This window comes from Bos indicus x Bos taurus, chromosome 4 (assembly GCF_003369695.1).
Source record: "Bos indicus x Bos taurus breed Angus x Brahman F1 hybrid chromosome 4, Bos_hybrid_MaternalHap_v2.0, whole genome shotgun sequence".
In the NCBI taxonomy this organism is placed as follows: domain Eukaryota; kingdom Metazoa; phylum Chordata; class Mammalia; order Artiodactyla; family Bovidae; genus Bos; species Bos indicus x Bos taurus.
Window position 1 is genome coordinate 31,347,352 of NC_040079.1, and position 14,956 is coordinate 31,362,307.

Consider the following 14,956-nt stretch of genomic DNA (forward strand, 5'->3'; position numbering starts at 1 on the left):
GGGATGGTATGGGGAGGGAGGAGGGAGGAGGGTTCAGGATGGGGAACACATGTATACCTGTGGTGGATTCATTTTGATATTTGGCAAAACTAATACAATTATGTAAAGTTTAAAAATTAAATAAAATTAAAAAAAGAAAAGAAAAGAAAAAAAGAATTAAAAGCACTAAAAAAAAAAAAAAAGCTCAACATTCAGAAAACTAAGATCATGGCATCTGGTCCCATCACTTCATGGGAAATAGATGGGGAAACAGTGGAAACAGTGTCAGACTTTATTTTTGGGGGCTCCAAAATCACTGCAGATGGTGACTGCAGCCGTGAAATAAAAGACGCTTGCTCCTTGGAAAAAAATCTATGACCAACCTAAACAGCATATTAAGCAAATATACTACTTTGCCAACAAATTTCCATCTAGTCAAAGCTATGATTTTTGTCTTTTATTTGTTCAACAAATATTTAGTGGGCACCTATTAAGTCTCAGACGCTACCCATTACTCTGTGGATACAGCAGCAAGAAAAACTAACACCTGTCCTTTGGATGTTTACCTTATAGGAAGGTGATGGGCAGTTAAAAGAGAGAAATTTTTGTGTGATAATTGTGCATGGGGAAAATGGGGCAGGTCAAGAAGTTTGGCAGCATCTTCCTTGTAAGGCCCAAACTTTTTGGTATGGTCTACAGCAGCCTTCACCATGTGGCCGTCTATTGAATACAACTCTCATCATCACAATCAGCATTCTGTTCTAATAAGGTTTCCTCTATCTCATATCTCCAGATGCACTAATTGCTATTCGGCCTTCAAGGTAATGGACACTTTATATCTCTCATGGTATCTTTGAAATCCTTCCTCAGTCTCTTGTTTGTATACAAGAGCATGCTGAACTATAGCACTTCTCACACGTTTTGCTATAAGTTTCCACTTTCAGTGTCTGTCTTTTTCAAATATACAACAAGCTCACAGATAGCAAGAAGCATGCTGCTTCACCTTGAACCTGCTTAATATTTAGCCTAACAGAAAGAAACACTCAACAAAGGCTATATGAAGGATGTGAATAACTGCTTAGATGAAACAAGGCATTTTAGGTACACAAGATTGTCAAATTTGACATCAAGAATTAAAATTAGAATAATTTGTATGTGAACTTTGAAGACACAGTAAACTGTGTACAAAAGTTAACAGGATTATTTGTAGTTTATCTTTCTATAAAACACAACTCGAACAAATTATCAAGATGAAATAGCTAAAAAATATAGTTCTGTGCTGACATAGACTAGTACACTTAGGATATTACTTAAAAAAATATGATGTTGAGCTTTAATATTTTTGATATTTTTATTGAAAATTACCCATAAAGACATTCATTTGCAGTAAATTGACATTATTCAAACTTTTACTTTTTGCAGAAGAACATAGTATCTCTAAGTATCATAGGCCTTATAATCAGTCTCTGATAGAACCAAGAATATAACAGGCATCTCTCAGTATGTATTAATCACACTATGTGAAATATTTGCCATAATTTTAAAAAATGGGTATCATCTTACAAAGTAAATTCTATGCTATCTTAATTATCAAAAGTCTACTTTGACTTTCAAAAGTAAAATGTAGCATCAATGGATTTAGTAATAACACTGCCCTATGATTTTGAATATTAAAGGTGCTGATCACAATTCTTTATCAATCAATACTAACTTCAAGTTAAATTTGATCATGAAAATGCAATCTTTGCTCAAAAAATTAAAATACTATCTTGGCCATGAGTTTTGATTCACATTTCAAATGTAAAATTTCAAATATATAGGTATCATTATTTGCCTAAAAAGTCATTGAAGTTATAAACTATTATAATGTAAAAAAAAATCAAAACATAAAACATGCAGATAGGAAACCTAATAATCACTGAATTTATATTTTAATAGTTTGTTTCATTTTTAATGTTTTGAAAGTATAACTGACGGAATATATTTTTCCAGTCAACACTCTTATGGCCCCTTTGGATGGTGTTGGAGAGGGCTTCCCCTGGATGCCTGATTTTGAGGGACACATGATCTTTCCCAGGAACACGTGCAGACACTTTGGCAGTCGGTGTGGAGGATGAGACAGTGCTAAAAGTGGTAGAAGATATATCTTTCTGGCTAGAAGAGTGCTTACTGCGGTCTGAGTTTAGAGAAGCGTTTATACAAACATCTTCAGCAAAACATACATTAATAGTATGAATGTTTTTTATATCTCTTTTTTTACAGTGGATGTTGGCATAACAACTGCAATAAAAATTTTCAGAAAATTGTAGCAGGTCTTCAAGTGTGGGTTTCCCATGTATGGTGTATTTTCCATATTTCCGCCTTTGAATAGCAAAATTCATTGGGTTCAGGTGAAGATAGTCGGTTGAATTCCAGTGTTTCCTTGTACACACTCCTTCCTCGTGGCACAACACTTGGCTACACATTTTGGCTGCTAGAGTGACGTTGATTATATAAGGATTCAGTATAGTATTCAAGTAATTGCTTAGGTTCATGCAAGATTGCTGTAAAATCGTAAGAAGATCAGATTATTAAGATCCAAGTGAGTTCATATGTGAATTAATTCACTATGTTAAGCAATTTTTTTCATGGAATTCTCCAGGCAGAAATACTGGAGTGGGCTGCCATTTCCTCCTCTAGGGGATCTTCCCAACCCAGGAATTGAACCCAGGTCTCCTGCATTATAGGCAAATTCTCTATCATCTGAGCCACCAGCGAAGGCCAAACAATTTCTAAAGAGGCATACACATAAAAACCAGACTCAGTGAGAGTAGGAAATATTTTTATCTTTCTTTACTTTAATAAGCAAGACAATTCCAACTGTTCTTTGTAACATTTGTAAGTTTCACATGCTATTTCATGTCACTAAATAACTAATGAGTTGAAGTTTAATATACCCAGCCTTGGGCTTCCTCAGTAATTCCTACACTAACAGGGGTGGAAGTGTGGGTGGAGGGATTAGAGCATGGGGTCTGGAGTCCTTCTGCCCAGTTTGGAGTCACAGATCCATGAATAGCTAGCTGTGTGAGCTTGGGAATCCCTTGAGCTTTCTTCATTTCCTTTCTGGGTGACCTTGTAGAAAGTAATTAAACTGGCTATGACTCAGCTTCATCATTGCAAAATACAGATAATTATAGCACTTACCTCATAGAGTTATTGTGAAGATGAAAGGATGCAATGTATGTAAAACAGCTAAGCACAGAGCCCAAGATATCATTGATTACCTCTCAAAGTATAATCAATATAAAGTACAAATAAATGTAATAAATATCACATTTGTCAGATATGTTCGGGCATTGTGAAGAGTGGTTTCTAAACTGCTAGCTCAAAACAACTAAACAGGTTCAACTGAGTTTTTTGTTGTTAGTAGCCAAGTTGTGTCCCATTGTTTGTGACCACATGAACTGTAGCCCACCAGGCTCCTCCGACCATGGGATTTTTCAAACAAGAATAATGGAGTGGGTTGCCATTCCCTTCTCCAAGGAATCTTCCCAACCCAGGTATCAAACACATGTCTCCCTTGTCTCCTGCATTACAGGCAGATTCTTTACTACTTAGCCAACAAGGAAGCTCTCAACTGAGTATATCTTAAGTGTTATGTATAATTCAAGTATGGTTGAACCATGACAGCTCTTTTGAAGATATACTTATTTGGCAGAGTATGAGTCACTAAAATGATTCATCTTGAAACTGATATTTTCCAAAACTGGAAAACTGTCCTTTTCAAAACATGGAAGGTAGTTGCTTTCTTTCAAGATCAACAGTTCCATTGAGTGAATTGGCCGGTTTGTTTGTGGTAGCTTGGCAGGCAAGTTGAGGAACCTTGGCAGCTTCCACTTGAATCTATTTCTTGTTACCTTCTTGAAATGACACCATCAGTGGCAGGCAGAATAAGAGCCTTCCAAGGATATTCATTCTCCAGTCCCATGGAACCTGTGGCTGTGTTACTTTACATGGTGAAAGGGGCTCTCCAGATATGATTAAGGTTGTGGATCTTGAGATGGGGAGAGTCTACAGCCAAACCACCCTGAACGTGACTGATCGCGTCTGATCTTGGAAGCTGAGCAGGGTCGGGCCTGGTTAGTACTTAGATGGGAGGAGATGGGAGAATATCCTGAACCATCTGATGGGCTCAATCTAACCACGAGTCCTTAAAAATGTAGAAACTTTTTATATTTGGATTTTTAAAATGAGCTGGGAGAAGGAGGACAAATACAAAGGTAAGGGACACTCAACCTGGCATTTCTGGCTTTGAATGTAGATGAGAAGACCAAAAACTAAAGAATACAGTGACCTTTTGAAGCTGGAAATCTCCATAACTATAGCCAGTCAGAAATAGACATCTTGATGCTACAAACACGAGGAAATGAATTCTGCCAGCAACCCAAACAAGTAAATGAGGGTCTTTCCGTAGAAAGGAATGTAATCCTGCTGATATCTTGATTTTAGTGCATTAAGGTCCATGTTGGACTTCTGAAGTACTGAATTGTAAGATAATAATTTTCTGCTGTTTAAACCACTGTTGCTGTTTTTATGGCAGCAATAGAAAACCTCTTAATTCTCCAGTAGCTTTACATAGCATTTAGAATACAATTCACTTGTATACTGCCTGCTGGGGTGAAACCTCTCCTTCCTCTTGTCCAGCCCCCTGCACCCACTCGGCCTTGTTTCACAAGCACTGCAGGTACTAGTTGTTTCTCAAGTGTGGCAGGTCCATTCAAACTGCGCTTACTGTCCCCTCTGTCTAGAATTCTCTTTCCTCCCATTTTTAACATAGCTGACTACATCTTGTCATTCAGATTGCAGTTTTAATTAGATAAGATCCTTTTCAGACACCTTTCTTATCCAGTTTCTCACAACTATTTTAATTTTCTGCATAGTACTTATCACATAAAATATTTTTGTTGTTTTGTATTGTTTCTATCCCTCCAAGATTCACAAAGGCAGGGACTTTATCAGTATTATTCAACATAGTAACACCAGTATCAAGAATATATAAGGATTTATTCCAAGATCAGATGATATTGGAGTTGGGTACAGAGACAAGAACTAGATGAGAAGAGGAGAAAAAGAATGAGAATGTTGGAGAATCATTAGCCTGCACAAGATGTAGTCTTTGGAAAGATCTAAACCTGGCTCTCTAAGAGAAAAAAAATCTGTTTTATAGCGTTTCTAAAGACCCATGGTGTAAATACTCCTACCATGGCCCATTTTAAGCTACCAACCTGACATCACTGAGTGCAGAGTTAGGAATCAGGTACCCCACCATTACACTGATGGAAGTATGGTGTGAACTACATATCACTATATAATACCATTTCCATTTATACAGGCACAATAGATGTAAATAACCCTAAAAGTATAAATAATACGAAAATAAATAATCGATGCATTTTTAGTATTTATTACTTTTGTTTTTAACATAATTTTATTCTAAGCTTTCATAATTTAATTTTTAATAATGACTGTGTTTAACAAACAGTTCACAAAATTTCTGAATATTTATCAGGTCTCATGAATTGGGACCAGAAGAAGCTGGCCCGGTCATAGCATTGGATCTACTAAGATGGAATGGAAGGAATGCTTTGCCTACATTCAATAGCCATTGTTTTAAGTCAGTTCCAGTCATTGCAAGTAAACCTGCAGTTACCAGTTTCTCAAGTTGTCAGTGAATCAGAGGAAACACAAGCAATCCATGATTCTATTGATTTCCAATGACATAGGAAAAAGCAAAGTAATGCCAGAATTAACATTCAAAATGATAAATTTGGAAAAGTAGCAGAGATGTGCAGCATAAAGTCCATGGGGAACAATTTCAAGACAGTGTTATTTCAATCCAGTAGAAAATCATCATATTAAAACTGAAGGACTGTCCCTGGGTAAATAATACTGGAGGTGATTTAAGAGTCATAGTAGAAGAGTGTGAATCTAAGATTAAAGTGCAATTAAGAACAAAACAAATGTGACAATTGACTAGTTTGCCATGTCATCCTACTAATCGGAGAACGCCTGATTTATTCCTCATCAGAGTTCTTAATTTTAAAAGAAGGAGTTCTTAATCTTTAAAAAAAGGAAGTCGTATAGGGAATTTATAAATTGTTCCATCATAGAATTACCAGGATCCTGAAGAAAGAAGTTTATAGATTTGAGAAAACAACTAATAAAAGTTAGAAATATTCTTAGGAGAATTATAATTCTTAAATAATTTTCTGACATGTAAAAGATTTTGCAAAAAAGACATATACCTTTCTCTGAACTTAGTTTCTATTACTTCCCTTAACTGGTGATCAAACCAGAGACAATAGAATCTACTAAATGGGTTGTATGGCTCAGATAACCTTGAAAGAATTTCACAAAGCCAAATATCTTTATAAATGAAGGGAAAATATGGCTAGTCTATCTGAAGGACAAGATATCAAAAGATCTCTTCTGGTCTTTAGAGTATAAGGTTTGTTCTCTGTACATCCTAGGATAAAACCTCTGAGCCAAGAGCTTTATTAGACACCATGGCACCCACATCACTAGTATTCCCACATTGATTAGAGAAGGAAAAGTTTAGCTCTAACTCAGCAGTGTCCATGTAATAGCTTTACTCATGCTTTGAGTCAAGAATATTGAAGAGGTGAAAGATTAAAACCTGACATGGAAAATTGTTTTAAAAAGATGAGAATAAAGGAAGAGAGAAAAGGATTAGGTTGTGATAGTTAAAAGCTTTTTGAATAAAATGCATTAGGAGAAAAGTAATACAATTATATAGTAGAGAAAACACCAAAGACCACATAAGGAAACCAAGACTGTAGTCCTGTTTTTGCTACTTCTTAGTCATGTAGCCTAGGCAATTTCAATTAATCTCATCAAACTTCTGTTTCCTTGCTGGAAAACAGCCTTACAATACAACCACACAAATGGTAGTTTGATTTAGCCACTATTAATTGAGCACCTACTACTGTGTGCCAAAGATCATGTCTATTTTATTATTCAATCCCACAGAAACCCTGAAAAACATTAAAAGCAAAAATATTTTCATCTATTTCCTACCATTTCAACTTACCTTAGTTAGGCTTAAGTTGAAGCTTCCCCACATTATAATTCCAGAAGCACCTAGAGCAATGCTCTCACCAATTGTACTCACAAGGTCATCCTGGCAAAGGTGAAGAGTTAACAGGGAGGAATAAAATGAAGTGTTATACGTCAGACAGTAACACCAAAGCCAAGAATGCTGACCCTACAATAATTATGTAAATATTTCTCCACTATTCATTTCTATCTTTTAAGCCACCACTGCCTACTATAACAAAAATTCAGATTTTCTGCTATTATTTTAATTACTTCTGACAAGAGAGTAGGTCTGTAAAATAAAAAAATAAATAAAAAGAACTGAATTAATACATTATCTATATTATGAAATCCTCCATGGTTGCTAAGACATTATATGATTACATTAAAATGAAATATAGTCTTATTTATTTTAAATCCATATAATGAGGCAGAACTACCTGAGTGCATATTTCCTAAAGATTGAAAAGTGAAAGCGAAAGTGTTAATGGCTTAGTTGTGTCTGACTCTTTGAGACCTCATGGACAGAGGAGCCTGGTAGGCTACAGTCCATGGGATTCTCCAGGCAAGAATACTTAAGCGAATTGCCATTCCCTTCTCCAGGGGACCTTCCTGACCCAGGGATCAAACTTGGGTCTCCCGCATTGCAGGCAGATTCTTTACTGTCTGAGCCACCAGGGAAGCTTAAAGGTTATTAAACCTAAATTTCACTCCTTTCAAAAATGATGTTCAATTCCACTAAATGCCACTAAATGCAGACAATATTCCATAGCCTTCTCTCCTTGATTTTCTTACCTGAGAAAGGAATTTTGAAGACATATCACTAAAAACTGGACGGGTGTATACAAAAACCGGAAGTGGACTTCTAATATTGACAACTTTAGACAATCGAATGGCTTCCTGAACACGATTACGAACAAAGAGTCTAGCTTGTGGAGAAGATTTTAGCTTGGTATTCAAATAAACAGAGGGGTAAAGGGCAGTGCTTTCCTTCCACAACCAATTGAGTGCATCATTTCTTCTTTTCTCTTCATCAAAGCAACTTCCATTGTAATTAGCTTGGTGATAATGATGATTGTAACAATCAGGAAAAAGATAATAACCCCATAAGTGGTTTGGCCGAAGAAACTTTCCCAATTTTAAAGTCTCTTGCATGAAGCTCTTTGCTGCCTTTTCAAAATCCGCTTTTGCTCTCTTGGTAGCCTCTTTCAAAGTAAAGTGTCTATTTTGTTGCAGAACCAACTCAATAGACGCCTTCTTGTAAACATCTTTAGGTTTCCAGTTTCTTACCCAGGTAGGCCTCCAGTTTTCCCAGTCAATGACCGCCAAGCCCACGTTGTCGATTGGCATGTAATAGGCAATGTCTTTTTCAGCTTTGTCCAAATGTTTTTTTAAGGAAGCCACCTGAGGAATTCCACCATTCTTATGGACACCTGTTCTTTCATTTATCTTAGGATAGTAGCCAAGCCTATCAGCATAAAATAATGTAATAGGTTGTCCTGTAACATCTTTTTGGGGGCTTCCTACTAAGGAGAAGAGGCCCAGATCTGGAGGCATGCTAAATATTTCAGCACAATGGTTAGTTGGGGCATTCCAGGCCCACAGGAAAGGAATATTTGGAATGAGAGGGGGTGCTGTAAAGTTCAAAGCCAAACAACATGGAACCAGAAGGAAGGTGAACACTGCCTGGGGTGCTCCATTGGACCCAACAAAGTTCCTAAAAGAGATATGCTGGTGCCTTAGCATTCCCACTGCAAAAAGTAATGATTTGCACTTTTTTTCTCCTACACACTTTGGTTTATCTAATATTTGATGTAAGATATAAACACAGAAGAGAAAGTATGGAATGAAGCCACTTTGATGGATAAAAATGTATAATGATGATATGTATTTAAATATTATTCTTCTTGCTTCTTGTTTTAGCAATGTTTTGCAAGTTGCTTCATCTGTAACTGAAAAAAGAAAAAAAGAAATGTAGAATATATTGTTATACTCATTTCTGCATAAGAGACTGTACGCTTTACCAAGTTCTCAGCTTCAAGTGCAGGGAGTTTAATTCAATGTTTGAAAATGGAAGACTCCTGTGTTTGAATCCATAAAATCATTTTCTATGCATGATATAGATCATTTCTTATGTATGATACAAAACCTATAATAGCTAACCATTTTCTAGTTGTTCCAATCATTATTGAATCACAGAGAAGTGAATGAAGCTATTTTTCCTTTTGCTTTCCTAGTTGTGAAGAATGCTGTATCAAGCAATGCCTTAGCAAAAGACTGTTAAGTAAAAATAAATTCCAAGTTGAGCCTCTTAAGCTTGTTTGTTATTTCCTGAAAGACCACTTTATAGTGGTCTGCCAAAAAAAAGTAAAAACAACTTCAGAGAATTTTGAGGTTTTATATATATATATATATATATATATATATATATATATTTGCTTTTTAAGGGAGGAGGAGGCAAAAATCACTTCTGCCAGAGGTAATAATGCTAAAGTTTGCTTGAAACTATTAAATCAAACAACACCTCCCACTGAGGGGTAAGTTGAAGTGCTATTTAGAATGATGCTCCATCAGATGTCAAAGAAAGTGAAAGTCAAGTCCCTCAGTTGTGTCCAACTCTTTGCAACCCCATGGACTGCAGCCTACCATGCTCCTCCATCCATGGGATTTTCCAGGCAAGAGTACTGGAGTGAGTTGCCATTTCCTTCTCCAAGGGATCTTCCCAAAAAAGGGATCAAACCCAGGTCTCCCGCGTTGCAGGCAGACACTTTACCATCTGAGTCACCAGGAAAGCTCACTCTACTGTATGTCAAAGTAATGTCCAATCATGTTTACAGTTGATAAAATATCTTATGAGATTATATCTTCCACTGAAAGAACTGGTTCTGGTCTTGCTTAATAAAAGCGACATATGAATTTTGTTATTTTATAGCCTTTGATAATTGAGATTATAGTGTCATTCTTATTGTCACAGCATGAAATGTTAAGGTATATTTTGTGGTAAAATAAAATAGTCAAGGACAAGAAATTAGCTATGTGTTATTTAAAACTTAGTATCTGCAAAAATTACCTATAAGAAGGCATATTTAAATATGCTACATTTCTAGGAGAAAACTAGAATGTCTATTTTAATTAGATTAGTAGCATATGCTATATAAAGGTACAATGAGAATTGTACCATTTTTTCCCACAAACATTTGACCTTACCATAGCAAATTATCCACTTATCCCCATTTCTATAAAAGGAATTACTCTAAAGAGGACATCATAAACAGAATAAAATAAAACCCTAAGAATTGTTATAGTCTCATTCTTTGAAGATAATGGATTTTTTTCCCCCTTAATGTTTAGAACATATAAAGGAACTAAAGATTTTCACAGTTTAAGCCCTTCTAAACTTCCTTATTTAGGACCTAGATAATCTTCACCTAAAATAATGGTGGAGGAAAAACTAATTCCTTCCAACTACCAATTACCAACACAAATGCCTGAATGGTAGCTAGTGAAACAAGTACATGGAACTAAGAAAGGATCAGATGTCCCTATATCTCAGTGAAGGAGTAAGTTAGGCTTATTGAAATAATTAACATTCAAACCTAATTTCCACATGGTCATTTTATATAAGGAAAACATGGGACAGAATGAGCCTATTAGGAAGAATTCTACCCACAGAAATCTTCAAAAAAGAATGGACATGTGTGTCTTCCTTATGAAGAAATAATGAAAGAGAGCAGATTGTTAAAAAAAAAAAATAGACACTTCTATCCTTGAAAATTGTGAATCTAAAATTTAAAAAGTAATAATGTTGTTGACATTTAAAGAAGGCTGGTACTTTACTGGGTTTAACATGCCCCTCCCAACCCAAATACACTTCCACCTCAAACCCCAGAATGTGACCTTACTAGAAAACAGAGTCTTTGCAGATAAAAATAATTAAAGATATTAAGATGATATCAACTTGGATTTAGAGTTGGACCTAAATCCAGTGACTGGTACTTAAATAAGAAGAAGAGAGGACACAAAGATAGAAAGATACAGGGAAGAAAGCTGTGTGACTATGGAGACTGAAATAATGCAGTTATGGACCAAGGAATGCCAAGGATTTCCAGGAGCCAACAGAAGCTAAGAAAAACCAAGGAAAGGCTATTTTCTGGAGTTTTGAGAGGAAAAATGGCCCTTCTGACTCCTTGATTTAGAACTGCTATCCTTCAGAATAGTGAGATAATAAATTTCTATTGCTGTAAGCCACCAAGTCCTTGGCAATTCATTATGGTAGCCCTGGGAATCTCATTCTAATCACCAAATGTGAAGAACAGATTGTAATTTCTACAAGTCTGTTTTCTCAAACTGGTTTCAAGAGAAAGATTAGTATATTTATATGTATCAGGAAGTAACTCATTTACCCAAACTGACCTAAAAACAACAAACCAGTGACAGATCCAGAACCTGCATCTTTCAGACTCATTTTGTGGAATAAAACCTTCTTGAAGTCTTCAGAGTTTAAGGGGAAAAGGAGAATTCCTTCATCCTTTGGGCCACCTGATGATTGTCAACATAACCTCCTCAAATGTCACTGTTTCACACATAGCAAGGCAACTGGTATCTGTGTGAGCCAAGGTAATGATCAGAATCCAAAGCACACAAGGCCAGAAGACTCACTTGAACTTGAATGCAGGTTTGAGTCCCAGAGATGAGAAGAGTTCTAGAGAAATTTAATATCTCTGGGCAAATAGACAGACAGTTCAGAGACTAGGGTGTTAATATATAAGTGAGAGAAAAGAAAGGAAGCAGAGATAAACAGTTTTAGGTCTAAAGTACAAAGCAAGATCTCAAAATCACAGATCATAGATTTGTAGTCAAAGACTTAAATGAATCCCAGCTAAACTGTTAGCAGAATCTTAGGGATTCTCAACATTCATTTCTGAGGCCCAGTTAGAAGAACCTGCATAATTCCAGAGCAATATGAGTAGGAAAGGTACATTTGGGCTGGCTGAGGTTTTAATTGTCCCAAATACCTCTCAACATACTCAGGGCCTTATTACCTAAAGATAATAATAAAATCAGCCAATCATGCATGCAACATTCACTGAACCCCCATAGTATGCCAGGTACTGTGGCAAGCAGTAGTAACAAAGAAGAAGAGGGGTGAGGGGAAGGAGAGGGAAGAGGAAAAGAAAAAGAAGGAAGATGAGATGAAGAGAAAGATGATAGCACACACTTGCTGACAGGTATTAGGAATGCAGAAATTGATGGCCAGATGTGAAAAGCACAATAGTGCTTTAGGATATGTCTAAAGCACCATGAGAGTCAAATACCAAAGATCTCTGGGTAGGTGAGCTATGGCTCCACACAGAGAAGAATGCTCAAGCTGGACAAACCCAAGTAGGAGTAGGGGCTGGGAATGGAAGCAGGGATTAGATACAGAGGAGTAGTGTTTGGAGCAATATATTCAATAATCCAGTAGGGAGAAATTTGAGGACCTGAGAAAGAAAGATAATGTTGACAATGAGGAGGCTCAGATATCATACCAAGGGTTTCTGACTGTAGCCCTTAGGCAAGTGACAGAATAAATGAGAATGCAAGATGTGTGGAACTATGGCCAAAGTCAAAGGTCATATCCTGTTCTAAATGAACATCTGCTATTTGGCTTGAGTTGTTTGGAATGGTGCCAAATCCTTCAAGGTTTAATACGAAAAATTTTTAAATGTGGACATAATTTTACATTAGGACAAATGTCTGTATGTATAAATGTTGGTAGTGTTCAAACATTGTGGAGAGGGGGTAAAATATATCAGCTAACAGAGCTTTGGGTTGTCTATCAGGGATCTTTGCTTCAAAATAGTGTTTTGTTAGGGTAGTGACATGATCAGATTTGTTTCATAACAATTATTATAACCATGCTATATAATAATAATTGTTACGAAACAAATCTGATCATGTCATTACCCTAGAGATGCAAGACAAAAGGAGTAGAAATAAGTTAGAGAGTAGAAGAGTAATAGGGGGATTTCCCTGGTAGTCCAGTGGTTAAGACTGCACTTCCAATGCAGGAGGTGAGGGTTCAGTCCCTAGTTAGGGAGCTAAAATCCTGCATGCTTCATGGCCAAAACATTAAACAGAAGCAACATGGTCACAAATTCAATAAACACTAAAAATGGCCCAGATCAAAAAAAATCTTTAAAATTTTACATTAAAAAAGAAGAGTGACTCTCGGGGAGAGGGAGAGGGTGGGAAGATTTGGGAGAATGGCATTGAAACATGTATAATATCATGTATGAAACGAGTCGCCAGTCCAGGTTCAATGCACTATACTGGATGCTTGGGGCTGGTGCACTGGGACGACCCAGAGGGATGGTATGGAGAGGGAGGAGGGTTCAGGATGGGGAACACAGGTATACCTGTGGTGGATTCATTTCGATATTTGGCAAAACCAATACAATATTGTAAAGTTTAAAAATAAAATAAAATTTAAAAAAATAAAAATAAAAAAATAAAGAGATAATTTAAATCATCTGGGATAGTGTCAGGTATTAAGCAGACACTCCATAAATGGAAGCTACTGTCATTGTCATTGATATTTACTTGTACGAAACCCACGTTGACTTCTCTGTGGTGAAATAAACCCAAGAGTTTAATGATGTATGTAGAAATGTGTGAAAACTGTCAGTAAGGGTCCAACTGAGCCACCAGGAGGGCTTTGTAAGATGCAACAGGGACTGTTCACTTGCACGTCTGGTGTGGCCCAGTGTGTTCAGCTCAGTTCAGTTCAGTTCAGTCACTCAGTCGTGTCCGACTCTATGCGACCCCATGAATTGCAGCATGCCAGGCCTCCCTGTCCATCACCAACTCCCGGAGTCTACTCAAACTCATGTCCATCGAGTTGGTGATGCCATCTAGACATCTCATCCTCTCTCATCCCCTTCTCCTCCTGCCCCCAATCCCTCCTAGCATCAGAGTCTTTGCCAATGAGTCAACTCTTTGCATGAGGTGACCAAAGTATTGGAGTTTCAGCTTCAGCATCAGTCCTTCCAATGTACACCCAGGACTGATCTCCTTTAGGATGGACTGGTTGGATCTCCTTGCAGTCCAAGGGACTCTCAAGAGTCTTCTCCAACACCATAGTTCAAAAGCATCAATTCTTTGGTGCTCAGCTTTCTTTATAGTCCAGTGTGTAGCCACAAGTAAACCAGAAGATATTTCCTTCCCTTTTTTTTCTTAGATGCTCAGCCCTCAAGTGGCTTCTGGCAATCGCCTCCTCTGAACCTCAGTGATAGAGATGTTCTTCTTTAAAAGTTCAAAAATCTAAGAATAGTTTTAACTACAAATAAAGTTTCCCTTTTACTAAAAAAAAAAAAAAAGAAGAAGAAGAAGAGTGATAATGACTGGAAAAGAACAAGACAACAGCCATTGGTCACCAATTGCATTTGGAAGATTAAGGAAGCTGGTAACTTGAGACTCCTTGGTTTCTGGCTTGAACAGTTAGAAGGTATCAAACTGAATCAAAAAGAGTCACTCAGTCTCTTTATCCCCATAATTCTCCGTTTGTTAGAAAAATAGTAACAAACTTGATAAAGATAATGGTAGTGAAATTTCCTATAAAAAGTAAAATATCTTAGATATCTTAAATATTTTAAGCTGTTTTTTAGATGTCATTTTATGCCCTGTTCAGATCTGCTACAAAATAATTTGGGTTGGGGAAGGGTGACTAGGTGGGAAGGAGAAGATTTGAGTTTAGGTGGAAATGATTGGCCATGGATTAATAATTGTAGAAACTGGTGATGAGGATATGAAGGTCAATTTTTTCTACTTCTGTGTATGTTTGAATTGAAGGAGATGAGGATGTGCCATCTTCAAATATGCCCCTTCAGCGTATTGATGATTT

At 36.7% G+C, this 14,956-nt stretch overlaps 1 protein-coding gene across 1 annotated transcript; it reads right to left on the reverse strand.

The window, feature by feature from the left end:
- Positions 1 to 1,910: 1,910 nt before the first annotated feature.
- Positions 1,911 to 11,539, reverse strand: LOC113890889 (hyaluronidase PH-20-like). The gene is made up of 4 exons (XM_027538427.1): positions 11,503 to 11,539; positions 7,870 to 9,026; positions 7,070 to 7,159; positions 1,911 to 2,522 (listed from the first exon to the last, which is right to left on the reverse strand). The coding sequence occupies exons 1-4, from the start codon at positions 11,537 to 11,539 to the stop codon at positions 1,911 to 1,913; spliced, it is 1,896 nt and encodes a 631-aa protein (XP_027394228.1).
- Positions 11,540 to 14,956: the final 3,417 nt, after the last annotated feature.